Source organism: Schistocerca piceifrons, chromosome 3 (genome assembly GCF_021461385.2).
Source record: "Schistocerca piceifrons isolate TAMUIC-IGC-003096 chromosome 3, iqSchPice1.1, whole genome shotgun sequence".
Classification (NCBI taxonomy): domain Eukaryota; kingdom Metazoa; phylum Arthropoda; class Insecta; order Orthoptera; family Acrididae; genus Schistocerca; species Schistocerca piceifrons.
Window position 1 is genome coordinate 660,350,203 of NC_060140.1, and position 23,460 is coordinate 660,373,662.

The 23,460-nt window shown below is 41.9% G+C and overlaps 1 protein-coding gene across 1 annotated transcript in view; it reads left to right on the top strand.

Moving 5' to 3' along the window:
- Window positions 1–653: 653 nt before the first annotated feature.
- Window positions 654–23,460, top strand: part of LOC124788949 — a 457,931-nt gene continuing 435,124 nt past the window's right edge. Inside the window, exon 1 of the mRNA XM_047256236.1 lies at window positions 654–856. Within this exon, the coding sequence (XP_047112192.1) occupies window positions 654–856 (203 nt within the window). The remainder of the gene's footprint in view (window positions 857–23,460) is intronic.

Consider the following 23,460-nt stretch of genomic DNA (forward strand, 5'->3'; position numbering starts at 1 on the left):
CCTGTCCATCCCTCATCTACCCTACTGGCGAGAATTTAGGATTTTGGCCTCAATTTCGAATTTTGGCGGGAATTTCTTTGTCCCAGGGCTATGCTGACATCCCATCCCCACCCCATCCCATATAAAATGGCAAGAAATTCTAATTGGAATGGGAATTTTTTCTCCACTCATGTGACCAGAATTGACGGATGTGGTTCAGTTTATACTGAGCTGTTCCTGTGGAAACATCATGATGTGTTCAATCAGTGAGATGAATGTGATGGCTAGAGCGGCTTTCAATAGCTGTCATATTGTATCCATTCAGAGGAGACTGTAGCCACAGTTCACTGCATGGGGGATGGAGGATTACGATAATGGAAGAGTGTAGGAGAAAAAAGCAGAAGAATTCAGTTCAGAAGATTGTGACAATGCAGAGGGATGGAGCCAAGATGCATGTCGCAACTGATACATGCTCATGCGGATCTGAAAGCTGCCAAGATATTCCAAATGAAGCATTCACTCTTCCAAAACAGAAGAGGCAGGCTGTTGATGCCAATTCGCTTCAGTGGAAGTCTGTTCATGAATGTGATACATACCACTGAAAAGCTTCCCCCTCCATCAATACACAATTTCACCCAATCATCACTCGCTGGTCATCCTCGGTGATGCGCAGAATGTGTTCTATCGAAGAGCTGTTGGTGTCTGATTGGGAGGAATTTAACAGCCATGATGCCTGTAAGAACGCAGCCGAGGGCTGCGCCCACAGCCTCCTACTTGCAGAATGGAAACGAGTTATACTGGATGAGTGCCTGAAGAAGAACAGGAATATTGTCCAGCAGATAATGGCTATGCAGCAGAATGGTGTCAAATGCATTCTGTAAGTGATGCAGACCAATGCTGTAGTTACAACTGCTTGCTACTTTTGAAATTCACAGTCAGTCTTCCATCTCACAAGAGATGTCTGCCCCTGATCCACAGGACCAAGCAACTGGTCTAGTTCACAATTATGCCACGAGAGGCGCTTGAAATTGGCAGTAGCCAATAGGAACGCAGCATCCGATAACATCGGGGATGTAAGGTGGGCCCAGCACCTCTGCAGCCTCAATCAGTCAGTATGAAGAGCCAGCAAAGATAGTCCTGCACTGCCCAGCCGCAGCTGCAGCAGAATGGGAAGATGCCGCGGAAGAGTAAGTACTCTTTGTTTAATGTCTGTGTTTACTGTCATGTGAGGCAAATGAAGTCTTTGTGCTGCTATTATCACTTGTAACGGTTTTTCTTCTCTGCTCGTCAGTGGATGCGACGTCCTCCAGCCTGTCAGGGTCTGCAGCAGTGATGTGTCCCACCCCCTCAAGAGCCACAGCAGTGGCAGTACCCTGAGATACTGTCGCGCACCTGCTCAGCTTATTGCAGCAGGACAAGAAGCTGTTATTGCCGGTTGAAGACACCCAGCCAGTCCCTGACTCGCAGATGTGCACTGGGGGTCCTAACCAGCATGAAGCAGGTCGGTTCTGGCCCACATCATAAACGCCATCTCAGAATATTCCAGTGACACTGCGTGGACAAAATGTGGATGTAGTGGATGAGAAGGTATCAATTGATCCCTGTGCACCACTTATAATCACTTCAGTGTATAATTTAATTGCTAGTAGTTCGAAGTGTTTACATATTGGTATAGAAGCATCTGCAGATGGAGACCAGTGTGTTGTGATAGAGGTTGAGAATGCAACCAAAATTGTTAAAGTGCGGTTTACTGAGGTGATAAACTGTCTTGTGCAAAAGTCTATATCAAGTAGCAGTTGACCGCCGAGTACCATCCGAGGCGTCTTCCTTTGGACATTTACTGTGCTGCTCTAACTCTACCTGTCACAACAGTGTACGATGACTCTGCACCCTGTGTGAAATTGGGTGACACATTCATCTATCTACAGCACTCCCCCGTTACAACGTTGTTTGGTCTACAGGTGGTGCTACCCATTGTTTTGGAAACACTGAACAGATGGCTGCCTTGTGCTAAAGCTGTGTATAGGGACATTGCAGAGTATCTTGTATGAACAGTGTGCATGTAATGTAGACGACTTCGAACAGTGGGTCAGTATGGAGCCAACGGAAACTAATGTACCAATAAGTTTGAGAGAAATACATGCTGAATTCTGTGCTTACAAGAAGGCTTCATTTCCGATATTCTAAACTGGTGTTAAGATAAACAAAGAACCTCTTGATGTAGTGCATCCCGTGTATGATTACTGAATCAAAATGTGTATAACCATGAATGCGTTTTTATTCTTACCTCGTGTTATTTTGTAAGTACTGAAGCTATTGTTACCAGTATTTTCACTGCAAACACGCAACAACAGAAAATTATGTCATTTAACTAAAGTCTCTGTAAAATTCCATTGCACGCCATTACCTGACATAGTCGGTATCATGGTGGGGCATAGTGTTCATTATTTTCTATAAAAACCCATTGTAGACCAGTACCTTACGTAGTAGGTATCATGGCAGGTTGAGTGAAGCATCAAGACTTTGTTATAAGTGACTTGACTGTGACGGCGTGCAAGAAGACCGGAAAAAGAATGGCGTACTCCTTCCGGACAACATATGTGCAATAATTGTAGGTCCATCAAACAGCAGCAAAATGAATGTTCTTATGTTGCTGCGAACACATCCAGATGGAGTCCGCTTTGAGCATGTATGTGTATTTTCAAAAACACTGTTTCAGCCCAAATACTATTACAGGAGATATTGCAGGGTGTAGATGGTGTGACATGTAAGACATTCGGTGAGGGTAGTGATATCCCTCCACTAGAAAACGTAAAGTCAAACATAATGTTCGTATTTGACGATATTGGTGTGGAAAACCAAGAGCAAATTCGACAATATTTCTGTTTTGGCCGCCATATAGTTGATGTATTTTATCTGAGTCAGACATCGAGTGTTCCAGTATCCTAAAAAAAAAAAAAGCTGGTGAGGGATAATGCAAACTTAATTATTACATTCAAACATTACAGTCTGAATGTAAAACACATTTACCAGGCCTTTGTTGGAACCAATATGCTGTGCAATGATTCTGTAAAGATATGTGGAGATTGCTGCAATCACTCATAGTATGGGTTTCTCATTATTAGCGAACAGGAAAACTGAATGATGGCAGGTATAGACGGAACTTCAAGTAATTCCTATATAGTATATAGCCATGGAAATAGGTGAGTACATCAGTATAAGCGTCACCATGGATAAATTCGCATGCATGGCTGGAGCTCAGTCTGAGAAGATGGCTGTACATAGATAAAACATTGGCATGTACATGGTCGCGAAAATTCAAACTCTCGAACGTTAAATTGGAGGCGCACACAAGGAACTAGAGACATACTGTCATACTCTTCTGAGACTGAACAATACACTGAATGATAGGATTAATTCAATGTAACAGAAAGTCAAAGACTTAACTGAAGGGGAAACAGCTGTTATTGAGAATGGGACATTGTATGAACGGCTTATTGCAACTGAAAAGAAAGTAAGCGAGCTAGCTGAAGGGAAAAGAGCTGTTATCAAGAAGAGGGAGCAGCATAGGAAAAAGAAGACCGGATATGTAGAACCCCACGCTGCACAGAAGTCCAATTAGTATACAACGAGATGTCGACCAAGCATTACGTCATCGAGGCATGGAAGGGTAATTACGGCTGTTGAGGTTAAGGCATTTGAAGCGAGAGCAAACACTAAGAGAAACCTTTAAGCCGGTTACAGAGTCTCTCAGTCAACTCTCACCAGAATTACGCAATGGCGACGTTGCCATTGCCGATTTCATTAAGTGTCACAATGCTGCTAGGGTAGACAAAGTACTCAGTGTCATCAGAGTAAAAACATACATTCTGTGCATGCAGCCTATAAGTTTAACTGAGGGTACAATACAGATCGGCAATAGACAGTTTCAGAGAACACTTGTTCTACTGAACCTTATTTGCCTAAGATCCACAAAAACTGCGAATGATTCATCTAAAGATCTGGAAATATATCGTGAAATATTGCATTTAACTGATCTGCATAAGAACGCGAAAATCCAAAGCAATGTGAAATACAAATCCGTTATAAAACCTATATTGGACAATGAAAAAATAGCAGTGGTGATGGTATCGATAGCCGGCCGCTGGGGCCGAGCGTTCTAGGCGCTTCAGTCCGGAACCGTGCGACTGCTACGGTCGCAGGTTCGAATCCTGCCTCGGGCATGGATATGTGTGATGTCAAAAAATGGTTCAAATGGCTCTGAGCACTATGTGACTTGACTTCTGATGCCATCAGTCCCCTAGAACTTAGAACTACTTAAACCTAACTAACCTAAGGATAGCACACACATCCATGCCTGAGGCAGGATTCGAACCTGCGACCGAAGCGGTCGCGCGGTTCCAGATTGTAGCCCCCAGAACCGCTCGGTCACTTCGGCCGGCTGTGTGATGTCCTTAAGTTAGTTAGGTTTAAGTAGTTCTAAGTTCTAGGAGACTGATGACCTCAGATGTTAAGTCCCATAGTGCTCAGAGCCATTTGAACCATTTGATGGTATTGACATTCAGCATAACAGAGTTAGTAATCGACTTCCGTAGCATATATATCATGACGATCCCAATGAACTAATAGATTAGCTAAGACTGCTTATGGCGTCAACTGCTGCTGGTAATACAGCACATTCAGATGAAGTTGTTTCTGCATTTCTGAACTTAGAGAGAGAGGTATCATAGAGTAAGTATTGAGACTGTAGTGCAAAAACTGCACAAACCAGCACGCAAAACATACACTCATAGACATGTTCTGGTTAAAGGTTTGGCAGGTGTAGCTAGTCGACATGAGGGAATATTCACGTGTGTATAACGGTTTCAAATACATTTTAATGGTCATTGATACTTACTGTACGCGGGTTTCCCAGAAAGTGATGCGCCGCATTTTTTTTTTCTCAGCCGAAAACAATGCTACGCATGGAAACTTTACGTATGTATCACTTGAAGCCTCCTGAGTGAGCGTGCCACGTTTCCGTCACTTTCGACAGACAGCATAGCTGCAGGAGAGTTTCACAATGGCATCTGTAGGTGATGTACGTTACAAGCTACGTGCCGTCATTGACTTTCTTACTGCAGAGAAAGAAACTGTGGGAAATATTCACAAACGTTTGTTCAAAGTCTATGGAGCATTTGCTGTCGACAGAAGCACAGTTAGTCGCCGGGCACGGAGGGTGAGGTCATCGGAAGGCGGTTCGGCGAAGCTGCAGGATTTGCAGCGGTCGGGGAGACCATCCACGGCTGTCACACCTGACATGTTGCAGCGAGCTGATGTTGTCATTCTCGAGGACAGACGCATTACGACTCGACAAGACATTTTGAGGACGATGAGGAGGTGGTTCACACAGTGAAGCACTGGCTCCGCCACCAGGACAAGGATTGGTACCAACAGGACATACAGGCCCTTATTTCGCGCTGACGAAGGCCATAGAGCTGGATGGGGATTACGTGAAAAAATAGTATGTTTAGATAAAACGCCATTCTTTCGTATCTGAAATTCTCATTATGTTCAGTAAAGAATTGTTGAAGAAAAAAATGTGGTGCATTACTTTCTGGGCAACTGTCGTATATTTGGCTGGGGATTACCCTTGAAAGCAAAAACAGGGAAGGATGTCGCGCATGTGTTTGAGCGTTTGCTGCAGATGGGGAGGAATTGAAGTCCAGGAAACCTTCAGACAGATTATGGTGGTGATTTTTACAACAGATATTTCACGACTATGATGGAGCGGCATGGAATGCATCACTACTCGACTTTCACCCACCTGAAGGCGATTATCGTGGAACGCCTGAACAGAACAGTGAAAGCCCAAATTTGGATGCGATTAAATGTTCGTCGCTCACACAAATGGACCAATATCCTCCCACAAATAATTTCACAGTATAATCGAACCAAAAACCGCACAGTAAAAATGAGACTAATCGATGTTCGTGATAACAGACTTCTAGATACAGTATACAATTGTATTAAAATGTTAGATTCACGCAAAAAAGCAATTTAATGTAGATAATTTAATATGTATTTCAAAACACAAGACAGGATTTGAGAAGTCATACATGCCAAACTGGTCCACTGGGCTATTCACTGTTTCCTAAGTGCAGATAGCGAATCCTAGAACCTACCTCTTAAAAGACAGCAGTGGTAGTGAAATTACAGGATGCTTTCACCCAGAAGAGTTACAGAAGAGCTCGGAACTAAATGGGCATGTCGTAGAGATCATACAGCTTCGACGGAATAGAGCGTTAGTTAAATGGCTTGGTTTTCCTGATCACAAAAGAGCTGGATCGACGTTGGCGACTTGCTATATTACAATGTGCGCACACCCCAACCACCTCCGTAGCATAGCATGCGTGACAGGAGAAGCATTAGAGGAGGAGATGGTGTTATTCTCGACAAACTACATAATCCCGGATATAACTACCGTGGACCTGGAACAAAACTTCAAATACAATTGGCACTTAGTGATAAAGGGATAAATCTGCTCGACGAAGTTCACGTGGAACACAACAGCGCATACCTGGCAAATGGTCTTTGGTGTGGCGTCATGTGTGCTGGACTGCTGTTGAAATTGATCGTCAATATTTTCTAAAGTTTTAGTCTTCAGTTACTTATTTTAAAACTTATTTGTGTTAATATTTGCTGTAATGGATTTTCATTAATCTCACTTGTTCTTCCTGTGTTATTAACTCGAGTGGTCTGTTATTTATGTGTGTGCTTACGTTGTGGTCTGTTATTTGTGTGTGTGCTTACGTTGTTCGTCCAATGCTCACGCCTCAGTAGTGTGTTTACATTTTTCGGCGTGCGGTTGCAGCTGTAGCGGTTATAAAGCTATGTACTGACAAAGTTATTTGTGCACTGTTATACAGTTATTAAATTTAATAGTTTTCAACGGTGTTTCGTGCTGTTTGTGGCGAAATTGCGATTTAATAAACTTTTGGAAACGTTCGCTCGCTGTGTCTTTTAGAGTTTTCTGTGCATTGAAGTCGTTTAGTAAATTTCGTGCTTTAGTTTTCAGCTGACATTTATTATTGTTTCTAGTAGTAGTAGTTGTAGCTTTATTCATCTGTAGATCTCTTTTTACAAGGATATAGGACATGTCAAAGTATTTACAAATTTAGATCAGTTTAAAATAAGCTAGTTCGTACACATATTTATTTACAGACTTTTAGTTAGAGACAATCATTAGATTTACTCCCGGTATACAATACTTTTTTTACAAATAACTTATTAAATAATGTAATGCCACATTGTTCACTCATATCTCACTATCAGTCACTGCACACACTATACACACATTGTTTCATATCACTTCACTCACTATACACACACACACACACACACACACACACACACACACTGGTGATCTCTGGGACATTTTCCGTACTGCAACTTCCCATTCCTATCCTGAGAAACTGAGTCAGCATCTCTCCATAATGAGTGAAATGTTGAGCTCAGAAAGAGGAAGAGGTATTAGTATTGTGTTATGCATAGCTTGGGTGTAAGTATAACTAGAAAGGAAAAAAGTAGAAAAAAACATAAAGTGACGGTGTTATGTGGAATGTTGGATATTTTATAATAATAATCATTATTATTATTATTATTATTATTATTATTATTTACTTGGATAACATTTTTATTAAACCTCTACTCTGTTTTAGCTAAGTAATCCTTCAATGTATAATATATATTGCATAACAGGTACTTTTTAGCTGCCTTTTTAAATAAGTGTATTTTGCAATTTCTTTAATCTATTTTGGTAATTTATTGTACAGTTTTATTCCTTGGTAGAAAATGCTGTTTTGAGTTTTATGTTTATTTTTCCTTGGTAAACGTAAGTTGAGTCTACCTCTTGTTGCATGGTCATGGACAGAGCTGTTTGTGCAGTAATTATCAATGTTATTTTTGATGTGTACAACTGACTGATAAATGTACTCACATGGAGCAGTTAAAATCCTCAGCGTTCTGAACAAATCTTTACAATGTGCTCGACTAGTATTTTTGGTTATATATATATATAAATATATCAGTAAAATTTTCGTTCAGTGTTTTAATTTCGTTGAGTGCTCCAGCGACCACTTGAATTTTTGGTTTTAGCTAATAATTTTGTGAAGTTTTGTTGGTATTGGTATTAGCTGTGGTGTAGTAGTATTAATACAAGTAATTGCTTTCTTAGTAGACAGAGAATTTTGAGACCGCTATTGTTAGTTCTATAAATAGTTCTAGTGGTGTAACTGAACTCAGGTAACATAAATGTATAGTTTTTTTTTCAGTAACTCTAAAGTTGTGCCATGAGTGAGAAGTGTGGGCTCTGTCGTAGGTTTGTGGGTAATGGGTGATGGTGTGGGATTTGTTCAAAGTATTTTCACTGGGGGCATTGCAGTGAGGAAGCCAGTGGGCATTCTACCGAGATCCTCTCATACAATGCAGAATCTGTAGTAGAAATAAGTTGATAGAGGAGCAGGAGCGTAATATTTGTGCCCTTCAGGTGCAGTTACGATGCGCAAAGGAGGAACTAGATAGGTTGAGGAAGGTAAAGGGTAGTGGGGAATGGCAGTTGGCTAGAAGGCATTTAGCAAGAGGAGGTAGTCAGACAATTATACTTCGCATATGTGCAACAGATTTGACCAACTGGAAGAGTTGAGTAGAGAGGAGCCTCTTGTAGCTGTAGATGTAGGGAACATGTAGTAGTCCTCAGCAGTTAGGAGGCCTAGGTCAGTTGCAAAGTCTAACAGAAAGAAGGTTCTGCTGTTAGGTGGTTCGCACGGTTGAGGTGTGGGCCAGCAAATGCAGGAAGTGTTGGGGAGTGAGTACCAGGTCACCAGCTTTGTGAATACTAGTGCAGGGTTGGCTCAGGTGACTGACAGCATAGGGAAGTTATGTATGAATTTTACGAAGGAGGATCAGGTAGTGATATGATGTAGGTGATGACCTGGTAAAGGGAGCTACTCGAACTGGTGGCACTAATGTGCATTTCGTGAAACTGCTTCAGGGTCATGATCGGCCTCATCTTAATGCAGCTGCTAGGCGCGTTAATATGGGGCCGGGGAGGGCGCATGGGTCACATTTCATTGGTGCCAGTTGGGTCTATCAGTAGATTGGGTTTCACTAGGTATGACCTGTACCTCAAAAGGTATTGGAAGGGGAGGCTGGCAAAGCTTATAGGTGACACTTGTGTGGGTGGTGGTGGGATCATTCATGGAAAAATCCTGTAGTAGTTGGTGTTAGAGCTGCGCCTTTTATAGACTGAAGTCAGCTGATAGGTATACCTGCTTAAAGGAAGTCCCTCTAACTAAGGGCTCACCTTCAGAGGACGTCATGTTTCCAAGTAGAGAAGGAATTAGCGTATTTCGTCAAAATATAAGAGGTATTGGAGATAAAGTTGGTGAACTGCTTATAGAAGTTGACTCCGAAATTATTGGTATGTCGGAGCACCACTTAAATAATCTGACAATTCAGAGGCTTCCTTTACCAGGATACAAATTGGCTGGCTGTTTCCCAAGGAGTTCCTTGAGGGGTGGGCGAGTAGCCATGTATGTTAAAAACAGTATTCCATTTGAGTCCATAGATGTATCACAGCACTGAACAGATATTTGAATGTTGTGCAAGGGCAGCTGAATTTAGTGAAGCTAAACTTCTAATTGTTGTTGTTTATGGGTCCCTTGCTCTGACTTCAGAGCATTTCTGCTCAAGCTAGAGAGTGTTCTTGATTCACTTTATAGGAAGTACCAGAAATTAGTTATATGTGGTGACTTCAATATAAATTTTGTATATGATGGTGCAAGAAAAAGGATGTTGGTAGATCTCATAAATTCATATGATCTGATGCAGACTGTTTTTCCAACGAGGGTGCAGGGGAACAGTAGCACAGCCATAGACAATATTTTTATTCATTCTTCATTACTAGGTGGGCATTCTGTTAGTAAAAGGGTGAATGGCCTTTCAGACCATGAAGCACAAATTTTAACACTAAAAGGCTTTTGTACTCAAACAAATGTCACATATAATTACAAAGTATGTAGGAAAGTTAATCCAACAGCAATAGAACGTTTTTCAAAACTTATCAAGGAACAAGAGTGGCAGGATGTTTATAGTGCTGATAACATAGATGATAAATATAAGGCTTTCCTTAAAACATTTCTCATGCTCTTTGAGAGTTGCTTTCCAGTAGAACTTTCTAAACAGGGACAAGCAGTAATAGGCAGCCCGGGTGGCTGACTAGTGGGATAAAAATATCATGTAGAAGAAAGCGAGAATTATATCAAAATGTTAGAGGTAGTCACAATCAAGCTACAAAGCCCATTGCAATCAGTATTGTAAGGTGCTTAAAATGTTATTAGAAAGGCAAAGAGTATGTGGTATGGAAAAAGAATAGCTAATTCACAGGATAAAGTTAAAACCACATGGTCAGCTGTGAAGGAAGTGTCTGGTCAGCGACACAAGGTCAACAATATAAAGTCAGTTCGTAGTAAAAATGTTTCTGTTACTGATAAATCAGATATATGTATAGTGTTTAACAATCGTTTCCTGAGCATGGCTGGTGAATTAAATAAAAATTTAGTTTCTACAGGGAATCATATAAACTTCTTGGCAAATGTCTTTCCGAGATTGATGTCTTAAATACTCCTCTGTGATACAGACAAGGGGGAGATTGAGTCAATAATTAAATCGCTGAAGACTAAGGACTCTCATGGTTATGATGGAGGGCCTATCAGAATATTAAAGTACTGTACTGCACATGTTAGCCCTGTATTTAGCCATATTTGTAATTTTTCCTTTAGGAATCATCAGTTTCCTGAACGATTAAAGTACTCAGTAGTAAAGCCGATTTATAAACAGGGAGAAGTGGATAATGTAGATAATTTAAGACCTGTTTCTATGTCATCAGTGTTTGGTTAAGTTATTGAAAAGGCTGTGTATGTATGGATAATTGACCATTTTATATCACAAGATTTGTTATCAAATGTACAGTTCAGTTTTAGAAGTCGTTTGACAACTAAAAATGCTATATTCTCTTTTCTCTGTGAGGTACTGGATGACTTAAACAAAAGGTTTCGAACGCTAGACAAATTTTTTGATTTAAATAAGGCGTCTGATTGTGTTGATCGCAAAATATTGCTCCAGAAGTTGGACCATTATGGAATATGGGGAGTAGCTCACAATTGGTTTACCTCTTACTTTAGCAACAGACAGCAAAAGGTCATTATTCACAGTGTTGAGAATGGCTGTGATGTGGGGTCTGAGTGGGGTATGGTCAAATGGGGGTACCCCAAGGATCAGTGTTGGGGCCCTCCTGTTCCTTATTTATATGAATGATATGCCCTCTAGTATTACGTGTAACTCTAAAATATTTCTGTTTGCTGATGACACTAGCTTGGTAGTAAAGGATGTTGTGTGCAACATTGGCTCTGTTTCAAATAGTGCAGCTCATGACCTAAGTTCATGACTTGTAGAAAATAAACTAATGCTAAATCACAGTGAAACTCAGATTTTACAGGTTCTAGCACACAATTCAACAAAACATGACGTTTTAGTTTCACAGAATGGGCATATCATTAGTGACATGAACAGTTAAAATTTGTAGGTGTTCAGATACGTAGTAAACTGTAAAGGAAAGCCTGCATTCAGGATCTTGTTCAAAGACATAATGCTACCATTTTTGCTATTCGAACGGTATCTGAAATGAGTGATAGTTCGACACGAAAATTAGTCTACTTTGCTTATTTTCATTCGCTTATGCCATATGGTATTATATTTTGGGGTCACTCTTCCTATTCTAAAAGGATATTTTTGGCTCAGAAACTGGCGGTTCAGGCAGTAAATGGTGAAAGTTGACGAACCTCTTGTCGACCCCTGTTCACGAGTCTGTGTATTTTGACATTGGCCTCTCAATATATACATTCCTTACTGTCATTTCTTGTTCACAATATTAGCTCATTCCCAAGAATTAGCAGCTTTCACTCAGTTAATACTCGGCGGAAATAAAACCTGCATTTGTATCTGGCTTCCTTAACTCTTGTGCGTAAAGGTGTGCAGTATACTGCTGCATCCATTTTCAGTAGTCTACCACTCGAATTCAGAAATCTTAGCAGTAATCCACGCGCTTTCAAATCGAAACTGAAGAGTTTCCTCATGGGTCACTCCTTCTATTCTGTCGAGGAATTCCTTGAAAAATTAAGCTGATTCTTGTTGTATTGTTGATTGCGTTTTCTTAAACTCATGGATTGACTTTTTTCGGGTTAATAAACATTTTATTTTTATCTGTTATCACTTTTATGTTCTAATTTCATGTACTAACACATTTCATGACCTTGGAGATTTTCTCCTCAATTTGGTCTTATGGAATTTGACGTGCAAATAGATCATCACACTGCCGCGCGAATTTTAGGTGATATAGCTAAGGCAATACGTGCGAGAAGGGATATTGGTGTAGGTCAAAGCACTGCAGCATTTGCAGCTGAAAAAACCATGCGTGGTAAAATTAGGTTGGGCTTGGGTCTGAAGAAGTTCAGCTAAGCCATGAGCACTGCATGTCGGGCGTTGACAACCAAATGGTGCATGAAAAAGTGCATCCTGACAGCGATGTATGTATCTAAAAGCTCTTGAAGTAGAAAGGAACGAGAAAAAGAAGATCAGTTAAACCACGCAGGGTTCTACCAATACCCAAGACGTCTGGTGGAATTATTCCCTTCCTCATTTCTGCCCTAGGTAGTCTCTCTGCTGTGGGTTCACTGGCTAGGGGTGCTGCAGCTATTGCCAGGACAGTCAAGAATGCACAAAACTCTCAGGAGCACTTGCAGGAGGCACGGAGACATAATCACATGATTGAGGCAGCAGCCATCGGAAAATGAGTGTACTTGAAACCATGAAAAATGGTTCAAATGGCTCTGAGCACTATGGGACGTAACTACTGTGGTCATCAGTCCCTTAGAACTTAGAACTACTTAAACCTAACTAACCTAAGGACATCACACACATCCATGCCCGAGGCAGGATTCGAACCTGCGACCGTAGCAGTCGCGCGGTTCCGGACTGCGCGCCTAGAACCGCTAGACCACCGCGGCCGGCTGAAACCATGAAAGAAAGGACTAGGTCTCTTCATAAAAAAAACAAAAACAAAAAAAGACCCCTAGCATATCTCAAAGACGGATTGATTAATTCAGTTTACGGATTCTTCCCATCTGTTGGAACAGATTATAAGACTGTTGTGACTCCTACCAACACTATATATCTTCCAGTGAAAGTTCAGACACTGGGCTACCTGGAGTTGCGCGTTGTGAACCCGAATAACCGACTTGTTGACTACCGTGGCGAGGAAAGCATTGTGCGGCTACTCTAAGACACAATCTACATCTACATCTACATTTATACTCCGCAAGCCACCCAACGGTGTGTGGCGGAGGGCACGTTACGCGCCACTGTCATTACCTCCCTTTCCTGGCTCAAATGGCTCTGAGCACTATGCGACTTAACTTCTGAGGTCATCAGTCGCCTAGAACTTAGAACTACTTAAACCTAACTAACCTAAGGACATCACACACATCCATGCCCGAGGCAGGATTCGAACCTGCGACCGTAGTTGTCGCTCGGTTCCAGACTGTAGCGCCTAGAACCGCACGGCCACTCCTGCCGGCCTCCCTTTCCTGTCCCAGTCGCGTATGATTCGCGGGAAGAACGACTGCCGGAAAGCCTCCGTGCGCGCTCGAATCTCGTCTCTAATTTTACATTCGTGATCTCATCGGGAGATATAAGTAGGGGGAAGCAATATATTCGATACCTTATCTAGAAACGCACCCTCTCGAATCCTGGACAGCAAACTACACCGCGATGCAGAGCACCTCTCTTGCAGAGTCTGCCACTTGAGTTTGCTAAACATCTCCGTAACGCTATCACACTTACCAAATAACCCTGTGACGAAACGCGCCGCTCTTCTTTGGATCTTCTCTATCTCCTCTGTCAACCCGACCTGCTACGGATCCCACACTGATGAGCAATACTCATGTATAGGTCGATCGAGTGTTTTGTAAGCCACCTCCTTTGTTGACGGACAACATTTTCTAAGGACTCTCCCAATGAATCTCAACCTGGCGCCCCTCTTACCAACAATAAATTTTATATGATCATTCCACTTCAAATCGTTCCGTACGCATACTTCCAGATATTTTACAGAAGTAACTGCTACCAGTGTTTGTTCCGCTATCATATAATCATACAATAAAGGATCCTTCTTTCTATCTATTCGCAATACATTACATTTGTCTATGTTAAGGGTCAGTTGCCACTCCCTGCACCAAGTGCCTATCCGCTGCAGATCTCCATGCATTTCGCTGCAATTTTCTAACGCTGCAACTTCTCTGTATACTACAGCATCATCCGCGAAAAGCCACATGGAATGGGCGTCAGGTATAAAACCAGCACACACAGCGCAGAGCACAGCACTTCGCAGCAGAACCGCAAGATGGTAACACGTGTGAACTACGAGTTTTTAAATCAGTGAGCTTGAAACCTCGCAATGACGTCGTCGCTCAATATATCTCACCCCGTGGAACACGATGAGCGAATCATACGCCTGGAAAACTCCTCACATAAACCTTATGCTTCAACGACATTTACCAAGAACGATGGAACTAGGATTGTCAACCACCAAAAGGACATTCTAGCTCTTCCATGCAAGAGTTTCATATATTTGGATGGATCATTTAAGAAAAAGGATGGTAGTCATACAGTGGGATTTCTGTTCCAACGGGGCAGAGGTCGATTGGATACGTAATATAGGCATAGTATCAACTCTTGAAACATATGTCTCATCATAACCCTCGAATTTGAATGGTTTAGAAAATTCGTAGACGAGCCTGTGGGCGGAACAGCAGAAGAGTGTCGCCGATTTACTGCACGCATATCTCTAAAAATGCTTATCGGGTACTTTGAGGACATGCAGCAAACTATTACGAATGATAAACCGGAACTTTTCTGGTACAGAGTACAATGGATAGCAATTCATACATTCAAGGAGCTCAAGAGGAGAAACAGATCATCATCAATAATTATATGGAAAATGCCACACATCACTGTGACAGACGAGGAGCATTTGAAGCTTTTAAAAGTTCTGAATACCGGCATATATCTGCCATTAACTTTCCGTTCTTGGGATGTTTTTGAGTATCCAGTGCTACCGACAGCAAGCAGACAAACATAACCTCGGTGCAGCTGGAAACACCGAGATGCATCTTACTTGCATTTCAGACCAACAGAAGGGGGGATTTGGCAGATGATTACACCCTATTTGACAACTGTAATTTAACTAATGCGAGAGTCTACTTGAATTCAGAATTCTATCCATATGACAGTATACTGCTTCAGTGGGACCAGAATGTGTATAGTCTAGCATTTGACATGTATGCAAGGTTCTGTGCTTCTTATTCAGAAGGTATCAAAGAGGAAGGACGCCTAGTTCGTCTACGGAAATCAGAGGAGCTATCACCAATCATCATAATAGACTGTTATCAGCAGAATGAGATAGTTAAATCAGGACCAATAGATGTGTGAATCGAATTTGAATCCTCATCAAATTTTCCAGAGCCCGCTGCAGCTTATGCTGCAGTTCTACATGACCATTTGATTAGCTATTGCCCACTTACTGGTGTTGTGCAGCATGCTGTATAAATGACCAAGTACTCTGTCATGCTTAGAGCTTTCCAAAACGGTAACTTTGAGTGTGAACGTCGTTGCTGACATTCAAGGTTTCTATGACAATAAGTGCAGACAAATCACATTTAAAGATGTTACATTCATAGCGTACCAAGAAGATGCTGGTATAATAGAGACATTCTCAGCAAAAATTGCATTGCTGAGGCGTTTCGAGTACGTGAATGGTGCTAAACGCCAGAGGAGTGTAAAGTGGTTAACACGTTCCTTCCATCCATTCCACTGGTACGATGATGATATACCTTATAAAGATATGCGGCATCACTTCTAATATTCGATCATCCTTGTAGCATCAACTAGGTCAAGGCGAGAAGAAAGTCATATGAATGCATCGAATCCTCATCTATTTACGACATGGAACTCTACAGGTGCCCTGCTGTCCATCAACTCAAGAGGAAGAAGATGTGTGAAAATAGTGCTGTGTGTGTTTATGAAAATGTAAAATTACTTTTAAGAGGGATTAATGAAAATAAATGAAATTTTTACATCACATTCTGTGTTTTTCTTTCTTTCCACCTACCTCATACTTAGATAGTATGTAGCTTTGCCCAGACCTTATGTCTGTGGCTTTGTTCAAGCACAGGAGATATCATTTCAGCCATGTTTGCTATATGTCTTTGGAAGCGGACACGATCGCGCGCCTCTTTTTCCCCAGAACCTTTACGTGCAGTGTGATACGCAAAATCCCTTACAATCAATACATGTATTTTCTTTTCCTCCATCTTAAACGTCACCTCCCTCATGCGTCCAACTAATACCTTGTGCAGCCTTTAGGTACATTTGTAAGGGTAGGGATGTGTGAAATAACAACGAAGACGTATGGTAACGAATAATTTGTTTTATTAGACATAAATATTCACATTTGTAATACAGTTTTACATCAATGAACCTTGTTGTTTTTACAATACACGTAGTAATACTGCTTTTAAATTAACAGTTCTTGTTACTATATGTAATTTTTTTATTTACTGTTCTTGGTTTTACAAATAATGGTACTGTTTGAAAACAAAATTTTTACTTTGCATTGCATTGATTACAGCTATTGAAGACTTAAGTTTCTCTTACACTAATACTATTACTACTCAAATTCTACCCAAAGAGAAGACTTAATTTATACACTGAATTGGGTGGCTCTAAACGTTTTCCACCTCAAGCAACTGTAATAATTTAATAACACAATGTAGTGGATGGCCCTAAAACGTTCATCCCAAACAGGTGCACTAAAATGAACTTGGTGGAACTCACACTTAAAAACAAGTATTACTTGGACAGCTAGTGGTAGATGAAAAAGTATTCTGTTTACACATGCACTCACACAATCATACACACACGTGAACTATGGTAAAACTTTTTCCTCCACTTGCAGTTTTTTAAAGTTTTGATGATTTTACCAGTTATGTCGTCAAAATTAATGGGCAACTAAGACGATAAAATAAACAATAAATTTTAAATATCAACACAGTTGCGGACGCCGTCGAAACAAATTATCCGAACATTGCCTGTTGTAGATTATTTTAAAGTTCGAGGTCGGTTGTCAGTGCTAAGTCGTACGTCGTACACGTACACACAATTAGTGGGTATGTGAATGATTAGAGCTGCAATTACTCGTGTGAGATAGCATCATCAGTACCTGACGCAGTTTGAAAGAACTCTCATTGTGGGTCTACATTTGGCCAGATTTATGGGACATTTGGGCGTGGCAGCGGCCCAATGTTGGACTACCTCGAAACGTGACGGCAGGCACACTCGTCGTCAAGGTTCTGATCGACCACACCTCACCACCACACGGGAGGACCGCTGTTTTGCGTAACAGCCACATCGCAACCCCTTCACATCTGCCCCCGCCATCCAAGAATAAGTGATGGCCTCTCTGCAACGTTCTGTGCCATCCCGCACTACTAGTCGGAGACTGGCAGCAGCAGGACTGTCCCGTGTGCAGGTTGCACAACTACACAGATGACTGCGTTTGTTGAGGTGCCGTAACCAGGATGCATGGATTACTGACGATTGCTGAGTTACTGTCTTTAGCCACGAATAGTACTTCTGCATTACACTGATTACCATCGTCAGCGAGCATGGCGGCTACCTTTGGAGAGATCCCATTCTTCCAATGTTTTGGAGAGGCACAGCGGTGCTACTACCAGTGTCATGGTATGGGGAGCCCTGGGTAGTTCTTCGGGTCACAGCTGATGGTGACTGACGAAACTCTGACGGCAAACGGTGTATCATGGACGGCTTGCGTCCTTTTGTGTTATTCAAGCGACAGTATTGTGGTGCCCATTTTCAACAGGCCAATGGGTATACTCACATGGTACGTGTCTCTGTGAACTGTATATGTGTTATTGAGGCAGTCGTGTGACCAGCAACATCTCCATATTTGTCTCCAGCAGAACGTGTTCCCACGCCCGGGTTCCCGGGTTCGATTCCCGGCGGGGTCAGGGATTTTCTCTGCCTCGTGATGGCTGGGTGTTGTGTGCTGTCCTTAGGTTAGTTAGGTTTAAGTAGTTCTAAGTTCTAGGGGACTGATGACCATAGATGTTAAGTCCCATAGTGCTCAGAGCCATTTGAACCAGCCAGAACGTGTGTGCGGCGTCGTCTTCCTCCAGGGATTCCCATTTGAGTTCACGAAGAATCTCTGCAACACTCGCGTGATGATCGAATACTTAAAAGTGTGCTCATAATGGCAAGTTGTTTGTAAGTTTGACTTAATATTACAATCACTGAAATAACATCACGTGCCCTATCAACATACGACATTTCATTTAACTTCTTTTTCTTCTTCTAAGGCTTTTTTTTGTTTCTGTTTTTTTCAGGCAGTGAATTTGTAATACGCTGCATCTCACCACACTATTGCTTGTCTTATTTCATTCCACAGATAAATATTCGTGATGTGTGAATCCCGTCTCTGGTGATAGTTCACGAACTAGATTTGCACCGCGTTTTTTCTAGCCATCCTTTCTCCTGTAGGTGACATACTGTACTGATTATAGCTTCCGCAACTTCCTTAACTATGAGCGACCGTCTGCAAACATGCTAAGTTCTTCCACTGTCGGCTATAAAAGTAGGAGTCGAAATGACCTCTGACGCTAGTGACAGAAACAGTTGACAATAGTAGTGAATAGGGAAGACGAAAATCGAGAAACCGTCATGTGGAAACCTTCAAATAATTCCTGTCTGTATGAAGTAAATATTCTGCCCTGTGTTTCGGCGTCACTAATGTATAGTCAATAATATTTCGTAGTGTATAGTGTTAAGGAAGTTTTTGGTGTTACAGTATACAGCTGTTATGTTGCTAAGAGAAGAACAAAAAATTCAAAGTTTTTTATTGCCAAGCGCGAGTCATAGTGTAGTCTTAGTAGTACATAGATCGTTACAATCATTTCACATTTACTTCAAAACGCACAGCAGCTAAAGTATAACTGATACAATGTTGCAGCAAAGCTTTTCAAACTGCGTTAAGAACTTCATTACTTTGTCTGTAGATATAATGACAAAATTTCTAAATTTTTCGCACTTTTACACTTCCATTGCTTTTTGTAGGCTTCGACGATGCATCCATATAATAGATAATTGCATTAGGATATTTTACAATATTAATGCTAAATGCAACTACATGAAAACGTTTCCTGGAGTCCCCCAACACAACAAAAAGTTGTTAGAGACACAATGATGTATCATTAATACAATGTGCAGAGATGGGAGATATTTTCAAACTGTAGTGGGTTCTTAGTGATTAAAATTCTTCTGGATATTATGCCGCGTCATTGTTAAAAAACTAACAACAGTAATGAACTAAAACCGACGTTTCGGCCGAATTGCAACGGCCTTCCTCAGGGCACGGCTAGTTTTGCATGGGGATAGGTGCTTCTATTTATTACAGACTATCGATGTCTGACGTCACTGTTATAAAACTATTAATTGGCCCTCTAATATGATTGGCTAGTCATGAAGTAAGTCGTAAGGGAAGACGGAAGGAAAGAGGCTATTCGTGGATGTCCATGTCGTCAACGATTGGTAGCTGTCCACCAATCAGCGTTCGGCTTCTGGTCGGCAAGTTTTCCTCCTGGTGTGCGCGGAAGTGGACTGACAGTTGCTCTACAGCTGTTTGTGCAGATACGTCCGTGTCCCGTGTAGCTTCTGTCCAGCGACCGCTCACGGCCCGTTGGACTGGGATGGCCGGCAGCCAGGATGCCGGGAGTTTGTAGCCATCTTCTCTGCTGATGTTGTTAGGCTGCTTAATAATTTCGATCGCTTCCCGTATTTTGCGTTCTCGCATCCACGATGCTTTCACCAGTACTCGGGCTTCCTGGAACCTGATATATTGTCCACTATCACGGTGGTGTTCCGCTATCGCCGATTTATTATGTTGTTGTAATCGTGCATAGCGTTCGTGTTCTGCTACTCGTTAGCTGACAGGTCTTCCTGTTTCTCCTATGTAGGCAGCCCCGCACTCACACAGTAGTTCCTAAGCACTTGCAGTGTTAAGATTGTTCAAAATGGTTCAAATGGCTCTGAGCACTATGAGACTTAACATGTGAGGTCATCAGTCCCCTAGAACTTGGAACTACTTAAACCTAACTAACCTAAGGACATCACACACATTCACGCCCGAGACAGGATTAGAACCTGCGACCGTAGGGGTCGCGCGGTTGCAGACTGAAGCGCCTACAACCGCTCGGCCACACCGGCCGGCTTAAGAGTGTTGACTAAATCCTTGGTGGAACCTATCATTTCGTGGATCCTGTGACTGCTTCGAAAAATCTTTTTCATGTGGTAAGTGGATCAGTGGAAGCTTCTCTTCTTTGCCTTCTTGTCGTGTTCTACTCCCTTTGGTTTTAGTTACCTTTCTTATGATGTTGTAGGCTCTTATGCTGTAGTGGGCTCTATTTTCAACGATGAATATCCAGGCAGGAAAAACTGAAATCGAATTAGTCTCTGAAATAAAATAAATCATACCTATTTTTTTTTCCCAAACGTCCTTCATTACTTCCAAAACGTGGATTATATGACTAATCTTTGACTGAATCTGCTGTTCATTTGACGTATACACTTCTTCGAGGCAAACTGTTTCGTTCACTTCCACATTTAGACAAGAAGGCATATAGAAGTGGAGTTTGCTCTGCTCTGTTATTGAATAATATCTATGAAGTGCAGCTTTATTGTAACCTCAAATCCATCCTTTGTTACAGTCAGTAGGTGACAAAATTTCATCCTGTAACACAAAGTAATGGTACTCTTACGTGACTGGCGTGAAGTTTGAACAGATATCATGTTTGAGTTGTAGAAACATGCCTGCCAACTGTCGCTTATGTCGAACAACACAGTGTATATTCTCTAGGACACACAAAGAAAAAGCCACCGGCGCACCACGAAGAAGTTGTGCAAACTGGTCACAAATTTATATTCATTCAGGTATCGACGGAAAACGCAAAACTGTAAACTTGGGCGACCGATGGACGAATGTGTGACACTGCAGCGCAATTTCACCACACGGCTGGCGAGGACAGTAAACAGGGGATATGTCGATACTAGGGCATAAAGACGTTGCGGTTTTTATTCCGTGTACTCAGTTGGACAATGACGATGTCTCACAGACAGGCACGTGAACAATATACGCAGATGTCAGCATGTAAGAGAGAACGTGTAGTTGCGCTTAAAGAAGCCGGTTGGTGTAATTGGCGAATCTCTCGACATTTGAATAGGAGCGATGTCACTGTCCGACGATGTTGGCAGGAATGGGTGAACCATGGCAGAACACAGCGTCAAGATGAAAGCAGTCGACCTAGAGAAACGCCAGAAAAAGATGACCGAACAATCGTCAGACAGGCACTCACTGTCTCGGATTCATCATTATCATCGATACGACGTGCAATTGGTGCTTCACAGACCACAAGGACCATTAATAGACGACTGACAGAAACGGGGCGCCCCTTGCACCGACTCCCATTGCCCTCTGTAAACCAAGAAGCCCTTTGCAGTGGTGTCTGGCACATTAGGCTTGAAACCTTACTGACTGGAGTAGAATTCTCTTCAGTGACGAGTCCCGTTTCGAACTGAGCTCCAATGACCAGAAGAGTCGTGGCTGGAGACGCCCCAGACAACGGTGAGATACCAACCTGTCGCCCGCCATACATCCCGATAAATCAGGAGTGACTGTCTGGGGTGCCATTTCTTTGCACTACAGGAGCCCTTCGGTTGTCATCCACGGCATCCCTACAACCCAGCGATACGTCGACGAAATTCTACTCCCGTTTTCGTTCAGGAGGACATCCAACAAATCTATCAGTCAATGCCAAGCCGAAGGGACAGAGGTGGAGCAATGCCTTATTGAGTTGCTTAATTTATGAAACTGTTTCTCTTTAATAAATCATATAATTTTTCTGAAATTGTGATTAGTTGTTTGTCTGTACATGTGTATCACGTCTATCGATTTCCGTCCCATTTGGATTATTCTTTTGTGGTACGTTGATTTTTATGTCGTAGGGTATACTACAAGTTTTATCGAAAAATTATTCCCCGCAGAAAGAGGTCAATATTAAGGGGTACGACAGGAACGACAACTAAAAGCAGAAAGGTCTAGTAACGATGGGTCACAAAATGCATAGTTTAAGAACTAAGAACAGCTCTTCATCCTCAGTACTCTGAAAAAATTTCCGGTATTGGTCCATACTACCGTTTCTCAAAATATGGAAGGCAAAGAGCTCGCAGTAGAAGAGATTTGTTTCATAATATCGAAGATGAAGAGGAGCTCATAGCTCTTAAGGTATGCGTTTTAGAGCCCATGTTTACTGTACTTGTTTGCTTCGAATGATCGCTTCTGTCATACCCCGGAATACTGACCATTCCTCCAGGGATACTCTGTATATAACAAGTGCTTTTAAGCAAGCAGCTCATTCATTCTGAGCAGGTAGAGAACGAGCGCTAAATGTGTCCTCGATGAGTCATGAGATTTTCCCCCGCTCCCCCCGGCTGACAAAGTGGTATTGCACTACATATAAAATTATGGGAAATTCAAATTTTGGAGGGAAATTAAAAATTTGGCTGGAGTTTTCCTCTACATCTGTGTAAGTAGGGCTGTTGTACGTAAAAATTGGCGGGAAAATTAAAACTCCATGATGACTATCGAATATGGCGACTAAAACATAAAGGTGCAGCTCTATGACGCCAGAATCCAGGATGATGGACGTGGGATACTGGAGTAGACTCCAAAATGGCGATCCAACATGGCGACCAGGACATACAGGCGCAGCTCTATGACGTCATAGTTGATCTACTTTAGATCATAAGGGGAGTAAGTTGCCTGTAGAGACCTGTAGGACTCTACAAAGTGTGTAACTCCGTACTTACATCATAAGTTTAGCAATCCTCCTCTGACATCACCATTTAAAGGGCCAACACGTACATGTGTTATTTCAGTTAAAAATTGGGGGTACACATTTCCATCCAAGTCCACTTGTGCTATGCCTAATCTAAATGATTGTCGCTATACTGTATACGACAATGATGCTGATTTTCAATTTAAGCATCTCTTCTGTGTGTGTGTGTGTGTGTCTATAATTTTTCTCTGTTACTTATAGAGTGTTGTGGCCAACGGTCTTGCCGCAGTGATAACATTTGTACCGTCGGACCACCAAAGTTAACCTCTGCCGGGCTTGGCTAGCACTTGTTTGGGTGACCGTTCAGTCTGTCGAGTGACGCTTATGGGCTAAAGATGACTCGGCCATCCGTCAGTACTGC